The sequence below is a fragment of the Kryptolebias marmoratus genome, linkage group LG6 (genome assembly GCF_001649575.2).
Source record: "Kryptolebias marmoratus isolate JLee-2015 linkage group LG6, ASM164957v2, whole genome shotgun sequence".
NCBI classification, from domain to species: Eukaryota; Metazoa; Chordata; class Actinopteri; order Cyprinodontiformes; family Rivulidae; genus Kryptolebias; species Kryptolebias marmoratus.
Window position 1 is genome coordinate 799,993 of NC_051435.1, and position 15,362 is coordinate 815,354.

A 15,362-nucleotide genomic window follows, 5' to 3' on the forward strand; every position below is an offset into this window, starting at 1 on the left:
CAAATAATTTTGATACACAAAACATTCAGTCACTATAAATGGTAAAAAAAGAATTCCTTGGTTTTATTTACAATTGTTAAAATGACTGAAGACACATTTTTTTTGCTTTTATTTCTGTCTTTCAGACACTCCTGGTCCTCCAAGTTCAGTCCGGGTGAAGGACTACACTAAGGAATCTGTTGTGATCACCTGGGATGTTCCCACCATTGACGGGGGCGCACATGTCAGCAACTACATTGTAGAGAAGCGTGAAGCCAACATGAAGTCATACAAGACCGTAACCACTGAGTGCAGAAAAACCTTGTTCAGGATCACAGGCTTAGAGGAAGGTGCGCACTACTTCTTCAGAGTCCTGCCCGAGAACATCTATGGTGTCGGTGAGCCCTGTGAGACAACAGAACCTGTCCTGGTGTGTGAAGTACCATCAGTGCCCATGGACCTTTATGTTGTTGACGTCACCAAGTCCTCTGTGACACTGCACTGGGACAAACCATTGCACGATGGTGGCAGCAGGCTGACAGGTTACATCATTGAAGCCTGCAAGGTTGGTTCTGACAGGTGGAGTGCTGTGGCCACGGTCAAAGCCTCATCGTCCCAGCACACTATCCAGTCCCTGACAGAGAACGACCAGTACCTGTTCAGGATCCGTGCCACCAACAGCAGGGGAACCAGTGAGCCCATGGACATCGTAACACCGGTCACAATTCAGGATATCAAGGGTGAGTCCTCACGGTATTAGGAATTATTTCCTCTCATCAAACTCAGGAAATCACTAAACTATATAAAATATTTCTTTCAGTGATGCCTAAGATTGATATGACCAGCATCCCTCAGAAGATGATCCATGTGCACCGGGGCAAACCTATCGATCTTAACATCCCCATAAAGGCCAAACCACAGCCGGTCTGCTCCTGGTACTTTGGTGGTGCTAAGCTGAAGGACAGCCTTGACCGCATCAAGATCGACAGCAACAGCAAATACACCAACCTTGTTATTCGTGACACCACCATCAATGACACTGGGGACTACACACTAGAGGTGAAAAACACCATTGGCATGGCAACTGAAGTCATCAAGGTCATCATCCTTGGTAAGGAGACTTTCTGCAAACAAAATAAAATGATGGGGATTAGAGAGACAAATTTATTACAAGCAATTGTGAAATCAAATGATTTGTTACAGCTTTCAGATGTTTAAAGTCTTTTTGTGGTTCTTTTCAGATAAACCTGGTATCCCAGTGGGTCCAGTGAAGATTGAGGAGGTTGATGGTGTATCAGTGACTGTTAGCTGGGAACCTCCAGAGAAGGATGGTGGTGCTAATGTCAGCGGCTACGTTGTAGAGCAACGTAATGCCCATCATCCAGGCTGGACCACCGTCTCAGAATCGGTGACCAGACCTTGCTTCAAGTTCACCAGGCTCACCGAGGGAACGGAGTACGTGTTCCGTGTCGCTGCCATGAATCGCTTCGGTGTTGGTGGCTTCCTGCAGTCTGAGGTGGTGGAATGCAAGAGCCCCAAGAGTGAGTCCTTCATCACATTTTATTTCTACATTTGTATATTTCAAGAGACGTAAATAACCATTTAAAGTTTCATTAACAACAAATCAGTTTAGGAATTTCTGCCCTACATTTAAACAAAAATGCGGTGGTAGTTATTCTTGGTCTGTTAAATGCAATAAAAACTATTTAAATTTTGTGTGTAGGTAACAACTATTTACTGTATTAGTATTTTCTTCAGTGTTTTTTCCCCCCAAATCTTTAACTGAAATTTCTTTTTGTTAGCCATCCCTGGACCTCCAAGCCAGCCAGAGGTGATTGATGTCACCCATGAGGGCATGACCGTAACCTGGCATCCACCCGAGGACAATGGTGGCTCCACCATTGCTGGCTACATCATAGAACGTAAAGAGGCCCGTTCTGACAGGTGGCTGAGAATCAATAAGAACCCTGTCACCATGACCCGGTACCGTTCATCTGGACTGATTGAAGGCCTGGAATATGAGTTCCGTATCACTGCCATCAACTCCAGAGGAACTGGAAAACCCAGTGAAAGTTCTGCCATCACTGTTGCCATGGACCCCATTGGTATGTGACACTACACTCAGTTTAGTATCTTCTGTTTAAGAATAATCACAAAAGAAAGTGGGTGAATGTGGTTACTAAGTCTTTCCATGCTGTTAAACAGAACCTCCAGGTTCTCCAGTTCAGCCCAGAGTCACAGACACCACAAGGACTTCCGTCTCCTTGGCCTGGCTGCCACCAGAAGAAGAGGGTGGATCTGTTGTTTCTGGCTACTTGATTGAGATGCAGAAGGTGGACCAAGTCGAATGGACGCTGTGCAACACCACACCCACCAAGATGTGCGAGTACACCCTTACCCATATGCCCCAGGGTGCAGAATACAAGTTCAGGGTCATGGCCTGCAACGCTGGTGGTGCTGGAGAACCCGCAGAGATTCCTGGAGTGGTGAAAGTCCAGGAGATGCTTGGTAGGAGAACAAGTTTACACAATTTACAAAAAAAAACAACAACAAAAAAAACATATTCAGTTAGAATTAATATATTCCACTGTGTTACTAACTTAAAATTCTGTACTTCCTGGAAAGTTAATTTGCCAAACATAAAAATCTAATGTGTCCTTTACAGGTTATCCTGACTATGAGCTTGATCGTAAATACGAGGAAGGCTACGTGGTGCGGCAGGGTGGCGTCATCCATCTGTCTGTACCCATTAAGGGTAAACCTGTCCCAATAGCTAAGTGGACCAAAGATGGTCGCGACATCTCCCATCGCGCCATGATTGCTACCTATGATGACATCACTGAGCTGGTAATCAAAGAGGCACACAGAGATGACACCGGCACCTACGACCTGGTGCTGGAAAACAAATGTGGAAGGAAGGCCGTCTACATCAAGGTGAGCACTTTTGGCAGATTCAGTTAAAACAAGAATACAGAGCAAGAAAATGTCCTGCAGTGTCAGGCTTTAAAAAAATAAATACATTGTGTAATTTTTACTTGACATTCTTTATGTCTGTCATTTCTAGGTCAAAGTGATTGGTCGTCCTGATGCCCCAGAAGGACCCCTGGAATTTGACGACATTCAGGCCAGATCAGTCCGTGTCAGCTGGAGATCACCTTCAGATGATGGTGGATCTGACATCTTGGGTTACATTGTGGAAAGGCGGGAAGTACCGAAGGCTGCCTGGTACACAGTGGACGCCCGGGTAACAGAGACCTCTCTGGTGGTGAAGGGTCTGAAGGAGAATGTAGAATACCACTTCAGGGTTTTCGCTGAGAACCAGTTTGGTGTTAGCAGATCTCTCAAGTCAGAAGAATCTGTTTTGCCAAAGACACCTCTTTGTGAGTAGTATTTATAAAGTTGTCCAGAAATTTTTGCGTAATAAGATACTGAACCATACATCTGTAATCGATGCATAAAATTAGATTAAATGTTGGTTTCACTGACAACACACTTCATGACAGGTCCACCTGAGCCTCCCAGCAACCCACCAGAGATCATGGATGTCACCAAAACCACAGTGTCTCTGTCCTGGTCCCGGCCTCGGGACGATGGTGGCTCTCGTGTAACAGGATACTATGTTGAACGAAGAGAAGTTTCAACAGAGAAGTGGGTTCGTCACAACAAGACCCACATCACCACCACCATGTTCAACGTGACTGGTCTTATACCCAGTGCAGAGTACATGTTCAGAGTGGTGGCTCAAAATGACATTGGGCAGAGTGAAGCTGGTCCTGCTTCAGAACCTGTGGTCTGCAAAGATCCATTTGGTGTGTATGATCTATTGATGTTTATTTTTCACTAAATAAAGAAAACTGAGCGGGAATTTAAAGACAGGAAAACTTTTAGAGTGTATTAAGTTATATAGAGCAACTGAAGAACAAACTCTATATCAGGTAAAAAAATGTTTTTCTGAAAACATTAACTCTTGCTGTTTGTTTTCCTTGTAGACAAACCCAGCCAACCAGGAGATATCGATATTGTCTCCATCACCAAAGACAGCATCACCATCCACTGGCTCAGGCCTGAACATGATGGTGGAAAAGAGATCTTGGGTTACTGGGTTGAGTACAGGGAGGCTGGAGAGAGCGCCTGGAAGAAATGCAACAAGGAGCGCTCCAAGGATCGTCAGTTCACCATGGGCGGCTTGATGGAGGCTACTGAGTATGAGTTCAGAATCTTTGCTGAGAATGAGACTGGACTCAGCCGACCTCGTCGCACACCTATGGGCATCAAGACTAAACTGAGTGGTGAGCTGCTGTTTGAGTGCAGACTATCCAACAAACTGAGCTGGTTCCAGTAGCTCTTACAGTCAAAATGTTCCTCTCGCAATGATTTTAATCAATCTTTGTTCTCCTGCAGTTGGTGAAGCTCCAGCTCTGAAGGAAGAGATTGAAGATGTAACCACCAAGCTTGGCACATCTGGCACTCTTACCTGTGGAATTATAGGCAGACCTCTGCCTGAGATCAAGTGGTATCGCTATGGCAAGGAGCTGATCCAGAGTCGCAAGTACAAGATGAGCTCAGATGGCCGGAACCACTCCCTCACCATCCTGACGGAGGAGCAGGAAGATGAGGGCCTGTACACCTGCAGGGCCATCAATGAGGCTGGTGAGGTAGAGACCAGTGGCAAACTGCGCTTGCAGGCACCACCTCAGTTCCACCCTGGTTTCCCTTTGAAGGAGAAGTACTTTGCTGGGGCTGGTACCAGCCTTCGTCTCCATGTCGTCTACATTGGTCGTCCCATCCCTCAGATCATGTGGTTCTATGGCAAGAAACCTCTGAATGCATCGGAGAATGTGATAATGGAAAACACAGAAAGCTACACCCACCTGGTGGTGAGAAACGTCCAGAGAAAAACTAACGCTGGTCGTTACAAGGTGCAGCTTAGCAATGTTTTTGGAACCATCGACACTGTGCTGAGAGTTGAAATCCAAGGTAAAAGTGTGCTGCAGTGAACAAAAATTTGTCCAATACAAATTCTTGTCATAACAGAAAAATATTTGCTTGTTTTTTCTTATTCACTGAAAGCAACAAAACCCTGATTAGCTGTTATTGACTCTTTTGCTGTTTCCAGACAAACCTTGTATCCCTGAGGGCCCTGTCATTGTCGAAGCCCTGCTGAAGAATGTAGTTGTGATCAGCTGGAAGGTTCCCAAGGATGATGGTGGGTCTGTGATCACCAACTACATTGTGGAGAAACGTGAGGCCAAAGAAGGTGAAAAGTGGCACCTGGTGTCCTCTTCTGTCTCTGGCACCACCTGCCGTGTCCCCAACCTGACAGAAAATGCTGGATACTACTTCAGAGTCTCTGCTCAGAACCAGTATGGAGTCAGTGAGCCTCTTGAGATCCCATCAGTCGTCATCATCAAGAGTCCATATGGTAACGTCCTTATAATCTTATATATCATGTCTTTCAGTTTGGAAATTTGTAAACAGCACAGAGGGGATTAAAGCTCTGTAATGAAATTCTGTTTGTTTCTCAGATAAACCTGGAATACCACAGCAGCCCTTCATCATCAGCTCCTCCAAGGACTCCTGTGTCGTTTGCTGGAAACCTCCAAGCAGCGACGGTGGAGCGAAAATCACCAATTACTACCTGGAGAAACGTGAGAAGAAGCAGAACAAGTGGATGTCTGTAACAACCAAGAAGATTGTGGAGACAAGCTATGAAGTCCAAGGCTTAATTGAGGGCTTTGAGTACGAATTCCGTGTGAAATGTCAAAACATAGGAGGTGAGAGTGACTGGAGTGAGATCTCTGCACCAATCATCCCCAAGTCTGAACAGGCCCCTCGGGCTCCTGTGTTCAGGGAGGAGATCAGAGACATGACTGTCAAATATCACGCCAATGCCACCTTTGTTACCAAGGTACTTCAAACAAATATGCTTTCCTTTTATTAATCACAACAACTTTGTGTTTTTTCTTCCTGTTCAGCAGATAATTTGACTTGTTTGTTTTTTATCTAAGGTTGTGGGACATCCAAAACCTGTGGTCAAATGGTATCGCAGTGGAAAGGAGATCTTGGCAGATGGAACAAAAATAAAAGCCCTCGAGTTCAAGGGTGGCTACTACCAGCTTGTCATCACTGCTGCTGAGGAGGACGATGCCTCTGTATACCAAGTCAGAGCAACCAACTCCTCAGGATCTATCTCTACAACAGCAAACCTAGAAGTGGAAGGTAATAAAGACATTTTATATTTACCGTTGTACATAACTCCTAAAACTGTAAAGTTATTTCTAACAAGTTCTGGTGGAAAAAGTGTGTCAATGTAATGTTTTTCCTTCCTTTAAATTTCAGTCCCAGCAAAGATTCATCTACCTAAAGAGCTCCAGGGAATGGGAGCAGTTCAAGCCGTGCGCGGAGATCAAGTCACCATCAAGATCCCCATCTCTGGAAAGCCTGAGCCAGCAGTCACATGGCAGAAGGGTCAGGAGATCCTGTCTAACTCTCTTTATCACCAAGTCATCACTACTAGATCTTTCACATCTTTGGTGTTCCAGAAGGGAGTACAGCGGAGAGACACTGGCTACTACATTATTACTGCCAAGAACAGATTTGGAACAGACAAACAAACCATTGAGGTAAATGTGGCAGACATTCCTGATGCTCCAAAGGGACTCGTGGTCAACGATATTGCCCGGGATTCCATCACCCTGACCTGGGAGCCCCCTGCCAATGATGGTGGCAGTGATATTATCGGATACATTGTTGAGAAGTGTCCAACCACTGCAGACAGGTGGATCCGTGCTGGTCACACTGATGACTGCAGTATCACCATCATCAATATATTTGGAAAGACCAAATACCAATTCCGTGTTATAGCAGAGAACCAGTTTGGCCTGAGTCCTCCTTCTGTGCCGACTGAGCCCATCACCACCAAGGAAGACAAGTCTGTGATCAGGAACTACGATGAGGAAGTGGATGAAACTAGAGAGATCACCAAGGATGAGGCCCTATTCTATAAGGTGAAGGAGCTGTCCTCCAAGTACATCATTTCAGAGGAGCTTGCTCGCTGCCAGTTTGGAGTAGTCCACCGCTGTGTGGAGATCGCCACAAAGAAGACCTTCATGGCCAAGTTCATCAAAGTCAAAGGAACTGATCGCGAGTTGGTTCTCAGGGAAATAGAAGCCCTTAATGTTGCAAGACACAAGAACATAATCTATCTGCACGAATACTTTGAAAGCATGGAGGAAATTATACTGATCTTTGAATTCATCTCTGGAGTTGACATCTTTGAGCGCCTTGGCACCAGTAACTTTGAGCTCTCAGAGCAGGAGATTGTTCGCTACCTGAGACAAGTCTGCTCTGCTCTCAAGTTCCTGCACAGCCAGAACTTTGGCCACTTTGATATCCACCCAGCTAACATTGTCTACACTACCAGGAGAAGTTCCAGCATTAGAATTATTGAGATGGGCCAGTCTAGGTTGCTGGTACCAGGAGAAAACATCAGAATGCTGTTCTCAGCTCCAGAGTACTATGCACCAGAGGTTCACCGCCATGATCTGGTCACAACAGCCACTGACATGTGGTCTGTTGGTGTTTTAGCTTATGTTCTACTCAGTGGCCTTAATCCATTTGCTGCAGAGTCCACAACCAAGATGATTGAGAACATCTCTAACTGTGAGTACCTCTTTGATAGGGAAGCATTTAAAGACATCAGCCTGGAGGCTATGGACTTCATAGACAGACTTCTGGTCAAGGACAGAAAGCTCCGTATGACTGCTCATGAGGCTCTGGAGCACCCATGGCTCAAGATGAAGATTGAGAATGTCAGCAACAAGGTCATCAGGACACTGAGACACAGAAGGTATTATCAGTCTCTGGTGAAAAAGACTGATACTATAGTCTCAGCAGCTCGTGTGGCCTACGGAGGTGCCTTCAGGAACCAGCGAGGACTGGATGTTGGTAGAGTGAAGATTGGAACTGAGTACCATGGCCTTCGTGCTGGCCCTGTCATGCATGGTTCAGCTGAGGAAGGCGGCCATGTCAGATTCACCTGTATCCTTGTCAGCTATGATAAGAGCACCCAGGTGTCATGGTACTTCGGTAACCGTCAGCTACACCCAAGTCCTAAGTATGAGATTTCCTACAACAATGGTTTTGCCAGCATTTACGTAAAGGACATTGAAGAGAGTGATGATGGTGTCTACAGATGCAAAGTGGTAAGTGATGATGGAGAGGCCAGTGCCTATGGAGAACTCTTTGTAGAAACAGTGAGGAGCATCAGAGAATACTACATGAGCCGCACCATCAAGAAACTGAGGAGGTGGGTTGACAAATCCAAACTCCTGCAGAGACCACCAGAGTTCACTCTGCCTCTCTACAACCGCACTGCTTATATTGGTGAAGATGTGCGCTTTGGTGTTACAATTACCGTCCACCCAGAGCCCCATGTAGCATGGCTCAAAAATGGAGAACAACTCAAGCATGACGACAGCAAGTACACGTTCACCAGCGATAAGGGCCTGTACCAGCTCCTGATTCACAACCTGGACATTAGTGATGATGCTGAATACACGGTCATGGCCCACAACAGGTTTGGGGAAGACAGCTGCAAGGCTCGTCTCAGTGTGATACCTCATCCTGTCACAGAGGAAACTTTGAGGCCCATGTTTAAACGTCTGTTGGCTAACGTTGAATGCGTAGAGGGAGAGAGTGTTTGCTTTGAGCTCAGAGTTTCAGGAGTTCCCAGTCCAACTCTAAAATGGGAAAAGGACGGTCATCCACTACAGTTTGGTCCTAAAGTTGTGGTCATACAGGAGGACATCGATTACCATGTCCTTCACATTAGGGAGACTCTGCTGGAGGACGCTGGTGTATACAAAGTTACTGCAGCTAACTCGGCTGGCTCAGCAAGCTGCCAGGCCACATTAAAGGTGGACCGCATTACTTACACAAGAAGAGAATACAAGAGCGAGGAGGAAAAACACAGACATGTACAGAAACAAATAGAAAAGACCAACAAAATGGCTCAGCACATTGCTGCTACTGAGGAGCTTGTACCTCTTAACCCAACAGCACAGGAAGCTCTCAAATTTGCTGCAGAAGTGTACAAACCTGCAGTGAGCACCAAGAACATTGAGGGTGAGTTCGACATCACAGAGGAGAAGACAGAGACCAAGAAGCTAGAGGAGGAGAGAAGGATTTTCTTGCCCTATGAGATTCCAGTGCCTGTGGTTCATGATCCCAAAGCTCTGGATGAAGACAAAGCCATCAAGCAGTTTGTGCCTCTGTCTGACATGAAGTGGTATCGCAAGCTGAGAGATCAGTATGAGATTCCAGAAAGAACTGAGAGGATTGTGCAGAGGAGGCAGAGACGTATCCGCCTGTCCAGGTGGGAGCAGTTCTACGTCATGCCCCTCCCCAGGATCACAGACCAGTACAGACCAAGGTGGCGTATTCCCAAACTCACCCTGGATGATTTAGAGACTGTCAGGCCTGCACGCCGGTCACCCTCTCCTGAGTCTGAAGCTTCCTTCAGATCCAGAAGGAGATCTCTGGGTGACCTCAGTGATGAAGAGTTGCTGTTGCCTGTGGATGACTACCTCACCATGAGGAAAACAGAGGAGGAGAGACTGATGCTGGAGGATGAACTGGAGCTCGGGTTTTCAGCCTCGCCTGCCGGCAGCCCTGTCCGTGTCCAACGCCATGCCCTGGAACACGAGGAGAGGAGGCTGGAGGTCAGACATGCGGCCGCAGAGGTCACTGAGACAAAGAAGAAACGCACCATTTCTCAGTATATGAGAAGGAGAAGGTCTCTGTCTCCCACATACATTGAGCTGATGCGTCCAGTCTCAGAGCTGATCAGACCGCCACATGCCCGGCCTCCTGTTGAGGCAGAGGGAGAGGTCGTGGAACGGAGATCCCCCACTCCAGAGAGGACCCGCCCCCGTTCTCCCAGTCCAGTCAAGTCAGTAGAGAGGTCATCCCGCTCCTCCTCCAGGTTTGAGCGTTCGGCCCGCTTTGACATCATGTCCCGCTATGAAGCTAGGAAAGCAGCTCTGAAGTCTGAGAGGAAATACCAGGTTGTTAGTCAGACACCTTTCAGTCTGGACCATGCTCCCCGTGTAACCGTTAGGATGCGCTCTCACCGCATCCCACTCGGCCAAGACACCAAATTTACCTTGAACATCCAAGCAAAGCCAGAGGCTGAAGTCTGCTGGCTTCACAATGGAAGTGAAATCTCAGAAAGCAGTGAAAAATACATCTTCACAAATATGAGTGGTGTTTTGTCCATCACTATCCTAGACTGTCAGGAAGAGGACAGCGGCACGTACCGTTGCATGTGCTCCAACTCAAGGGGAGAAGCATCAGACTACGCCACCCTGGAGGTGTATGGTGGTGGCTACACCACATTCTCTTCACGTCGCAGGGATGAGGAAGTTCCTAAAGCTCATGTCCCTGAAGTCTCTCGAATTGACCATTATCACACCACACACTTCAAAACTGGCTATACCTCCCAAACGCACTTTGAAGTTGAAGAGAGCAAGTCAAAGCTAACTGAGACACATGAGGTTGTTTCACGTGAAAGATTTGGTGCTTCTTCTGAGAGGTTCTCCTCTGCTGAGAGGTATGACTCCTCTATCAAGTATGCCTCGGCTGAATACCTCTCATCAAGTTCTTCATACTCATCGGAGAAGTTCTCTTCGACTGAGAAACATGTCACCTCTGAGGCTAAACTGAAATCTTCATCTACTACTGTTGCTGACCAAGTTACTGTCGCTGACCAAGTTACTGTCCGCAAAGAGAAACCTTCTGTTCCAGCCAAAATCCTGACAAAGCCCAAGTCTGTGACTGTAAACGAGGGAGAGACAGCCAGGTTCTCCTGTGACATCGATGGGGAACCTGCACCCACTGTGACGTGGATCCATGAGAGGACAACCATTGTATCATCTCAACAAATCCAGGTCACCACAACCCAGTACAAATCCAGCTTGGAGATCACCTCAGTCAGGGCCTCAGATGAGGGCAGTTACACCGTAGTGGTAGAGAACTCTGCAGGTCGACAGGAAGCTGCCTTCACTCTGACAATCCGCAGACCAGCTCCGAAAGAGGAGGTGAAAGCTGTCAAACACCCTGAGCCGCCTGTGAAGACACCTACACCTGTTGTTACTAAGTCACCCGAGCCTGCTCCCTCTATTATTTCCCCCGCTCCCAGTGTGAAGTCACCAGAACCATCAGTTAAGTCCCCTGAACCAAGTGTAACATCTCCTACCCCAAGTATAAAGTCACCAACTCCAAGCGTGAAGTCTCCTGAACCAGAGGAAGTTAAACCTTCAAAGAGTGTGAAATCTCCAGAGCCACCAGCACCTTCTCCTGCACGCAGTCTAAAATCTCCAACCCCTGGTGTAAAATCACCAGAACCAGAAGGAGTTAAGTCCCCACGTGGTCTAAAATCTCCTGAACCCCGACTCAAGTCACCAACAGGAATCAAGCCTCCTGGAAGTGTAAAGTCATCAGAACCCGAGGAGGTAAAATCCCCTCGAGGTCTTAAATCTCCAGAACCTGCAGGAATCAAAACACTGAGAGGTCTTAAGTCCCCAGAACCAGCAGGAATCAAAACACAAAAAGGCATCAAGTCCCCAGAACCTTCTGGAATCAAATCACCAAGAGCCTTAAAGTCTCCTGAGCCAGAGGGAAGCAAATCACCACCAAGGGTGAAATCTCCTCCTCCTATCATGTCCCCCAAAAGGGTCGTGTCTCCTCCCACTGTGAAGTCGCCGATTCCCAAACCTCCCAAAGTGCTGAGTCAGCTAACCGCCGAGGCCTGCGAGGGTTCGGTCAGGATGTCCTGCGTCTGTGAGAGCAGCGTCGGAGAGGTGACGTGGTACGTAAATGGAAGGAGGCTGTCACAGAGCAGCCGCTTCGAGATGCACTACTCTGAGGGTTCCTGCAGTCTTCTGATCCATGACCTGACAGACAGCGATCAGGGAGAGTACGCCTGTGAGATGACCTCAGAAGGAGGAGTATCTAAATCCTCCTTTTCCTTCAAGGGGCAGGTGTTTCAGTCCATACACAAGAAGATCACAGCCTACCGTGAGCAGCAAGTGGCACTCAAAGGTGAGAATCTTCCTCCAGATGTGTGAGATGTTAGAAAGTCTTTTGAACTATATCAGGGGGGTTTACTTTCTTCCTGTTGCACCTTTCAGCAGGATCGATGGTGAGTCACAAGGAGTCATCCTCATCCATGAGTTCATCCATGATGGCGAAGAAAGAAATCCACACAATGGAGGAGTCTTCGTCGTTTTCTTCTGCTTCAGCCCATCAGACAATGATGTCCTCCATGATGGAGTCCAGCTCCTTCAGCAGCATGGCAGCAGAGATGAAGTTTGAGACCATGTCAATGTCCAGCATGTCCTCCATGGCATCTGAAACGTATGCCATGAGTTCCAGCAGCCTCACAGAGATGACTTCCCAATTAGAAGGATCTTCACTGAGAGCAATCGGTAAGAGGTGTCATGTCTTTTTGTGTGGTTATGACTGCAGAAATGTTTCCTGAAACTCCAACATCCATCAACTTTAATCTAGAAACCCCATCTTGAATTTGGGACTTCCTTTTCTAAAAATCTATGCCAGGGGTCTCCAACCCTGGTCCTCAGGGTCTCCATCCTGCAGGTTTTACCTGTTTCTCTGCTCCAACACACCTGATTCAGAGGTTAAATCACCTCTTCATGTTCTGCAGAAGCCTGTTAATCACCCATTGATTCAGATCAGGTGTGTTGGAGCAGAGGAACAAGGAAAACCTGCAGGATGGAGGCCCTGAGGACCAGGACTGGAGACCCCTGATCTAAGATATGACAAATTAAGAGTCTTAATTTGAAACTCCAGGTTCAGTCCTCTTCCTGTTCCTCCGACCCTCTGACTCAATCCTCAACATCAAAGCTCTGATTAGAGACGACAGGAAGGACCTATGGGGTGGCCATGATGGAAACAGGAGGAAGAGAAGCATGCTGGGTTGTTTTGCTTTGTTTTGAAGTTGCAGGAGTAGCAGCAAAACAAAAATCATGCATTGCATCAGGAGCATTGTCACCATCAGCCATCCGCTCACAGTTAACAGAGTTGCAAATCAAAACAAAGCAAAGGGATGTTTTTTTTTCTTTAAACCAAATTTGAATCTGTTTTTTTGTGATGCTATTTTCTGGCCGTTGAAGGCTCTCAGCTGTGTAACCTGCTGCTCTTAGGTTCTGCTCCAAGAATCGAAGCTCTGCCAGAGGACATCAGCATCGAACCAGGAAAAGTCCTGACAGTCGCCTGTGCCTTCTCCGGTGATGCCAAAAACATCGAGTGGTCCTGCGGCGGTAAAACCATCGTGGTGACTGCTGGCGGACGCTTCCACATCGAGACCACAGATGACCTGACCACCCTCATCATCACTGGAGTGAAGCAGGAAGACGCCGGAGCCTACACCCTTAAACTGTCCAACGAACTCGGATCTGACACAGCGACTGTTCACATCAGCATTCGATCAGTGTAAAAAAAAAAAAAAAAAATCTGATCCTTTAAATGTCCCCTTTTCCCTTCTTCCATGCCTTTTTATTTATTCATTGAACAAAGTGGTTTACTTGATAAAGATCAGGAATATTCTTGTAAATAGGAACTATTTTTGTACCAAACTTGACATTAATTTTTGCCAAACTAGACTAAAGTCTAAAGATGTAAAATGTGCCATATTGGATAACATTGACTTAGGATGTTTGATCCATTTTTCTGTGACATGTACATAATGTATATAGCCGAGTTTACCGGTTATGGGAAATGTATGCATTGTTATTTATGACAATAATTTAAAGAGAAACTTAATGAAACTAAATGTAGTTTAACAGGAGAAAGTTTCGACAGGAACGAATACCCTGTTAAAGAGAGAAACTAAACTCTGTGCCTCAACGATCAGTTGAAGTCTAAGATTGCCTCAACAGGTAGAGAGGCTCCCTGTTGATGTTACGAACCGGAGACAAAACTATAAATGCACCGCTGCAACAAAAAAAAAAAAGAAAGAAAGAGCGGTGCTTTAAGATTGTAACAAGAGCGTGAGATCCTGAGTGCTGTTTGCATCTACCCTCATGTAAGCAGGACGACTGGACCTCGCTCTCCGACTGATTATGTCAGAAGCCGTTTTCATGACGAGCTCAGGGTGTGAGCGGCCTGCACCGCCTGAGCGCAAGTGTTTCTTTTTGTTTTGTGCTCTGCTCCTGGGAAACGACCGCCGGCTCAGGCTCTTCAGTCGTACCATCAACCTGGCCAATCACATAGAGCAGAGTCCTCCCGGTGCTTGTTTCCAGGGGCAGAGCTGCCTCTCGGAGGTGTGCTGTGTGTTTGAGTGTTAGTTTTTAGAGGTTCACTTGTCAGTCAGGCTGGGTGACACCAAGGACCCGAACAGCATCTAAAAGCAGCTCCGGCTGCGTTTTAGAACAAGAACCATCACGGTTCTTGTTCCCGGTGGTCATCCTGCACTTTGTTGGATTGAAGTTAGAGTTGTAGCATTGACTAATTTTGCAGCCTCCTTGAGTTTTTCTCCAATTATTGATTTAATAAAGCATGATGATCAGCACAAGGTGATGTTTGTCTGATTCTTTTTTTAATGTAACTAAGCTTGTTTTCTTCACCTGCCACATGTAATCCTGTGTCCTCTGTTCTAAAACAGAAACAAAACTCAGAAAGGGACTGCCCATAACAGGAAGGACCATCACCTGAACCAGACTTCCATCTGAGGCTAAACTAAACCTCTGAAAACAGCGAGGGGTCCGTCTTCAGCTCAGCGCGGCCTGTAGATGAAAACACACAAACTGGGTATTTAGATATTACCAAAGCAGGTATGTGGCTGGGCAACAATCCACTGAAACAGCCCCTTGTTTTGGGTTAGACTTCAGTGTCACAGGGTGTTTATGTAGACCAAGTTATTAACCGACACAAAGGGAGTACTCTGATTGGTCAGGCTTTAAGACCCCGGTTAGGTTAAAACATCTATTTTTCCTAACTGTCCAACCTCTATACCAATCCAGGTCCTGGAGGGCCTCCATCCTGCATGTTTCCATTGTTTCCCTGCTCCTCAGCAGCTCTTCAGGTTCTGCAGAAGCCTGTTAGTCACTCAGTCATTCAGCTCAGGTGAGTCACAGCAGAGACACACCTGAAACACGCAGGGCCACGATTGGTCACCACTGCTAGTAAGAACATGGAGCGTTCCAGTCTTCACGTTCTTCGTGTTCTCTTGAGTAGTTCTTTGGAACTCCCTCGGACGCTCCCTGATGGCCTCCTGGTGTTCGCGTTCAGCTCGGCGTCTTCCTCTTACTGAACGCCGCGGTCGCAGCTTCGTCAGGGTCTCTTCAGTCGTGTTGGTTCTCAGA

At 46.8% G+C, this 15,362-nt stretch overlaps 1 protein-coding gene across 6 annotated transcripts in view; it reads left to right on the plus strand.

The window, feature by feature from the left end:
* Window positions 1-14,572, plus strand: part of ttn.2 (titin, tandem duplicate 2) — a 184,200-nt gene extending 169,628 nt beyond the window's left edge. For all 6 annotated transcript variants that reach the window (XM_037975998.1, XM_037975999.1, XM_037976000.1 and 3 more), the window contains 16 exons: window positions 126-719; window positions 800-1,090; window positions 1,221-1,520; window positions 1,782-2,084; window positions 2,185-2,487; window positions 2,645-2,913; window positions 3,044-3,359; window positions 3,483-3,788; window positions 3,969-4,268; window positions 4,381-4,956; window positions 5,096-5,401; window positions 5,505-5,887; window positions 5,988-6,198; window positions 6,319-12,081; window positions 12,171-12,467; window positions 13,203-14,572. In XM_037975998.1, the coding sequence (XP_037831926.1) occupies window positions 126-719; window positions 800-1,090; window positions 1,221-1,520; window positions 1,782-2,084; window positions 2,185-2,487; window positions 2,645-2,913; window positions 3,044-3,359; window positions 3,483-3,788; window positions 3,969-4,268; window positions 4,381-4,956; window positions 5,096-5,401; window positions 5,505-5,887; window positions 5,988-6,198; window positions 6,319-12,081; window positions 12,171-12,467; window positions 13,203-13,495 (10,811 nt within the window). In that variant the 3' untranslated portion in view covers window positions 13,496-14,572. The remainder of the gene's footprint in view (window positions 1-125; window positions 720-799; window positions 1,091-1,220; window positions 1,521-1,781; window positions 2,085-2,184; window positions 2,488-2,644; window positions 2,914-3,043; window positions 3,360-3,482; window positions 3,789-3,968; window positions 4,269-4,380; window positions 4,957-5,095; window positions 5,402-5,504; window positions 5,888-5,987; window positions 6,199-6,318; window positions 12,082-12,170; window positions 12,468-13,202) is intronic.
* Window positions 14,573-15,362: the final 790 nt, after the last annotated feature.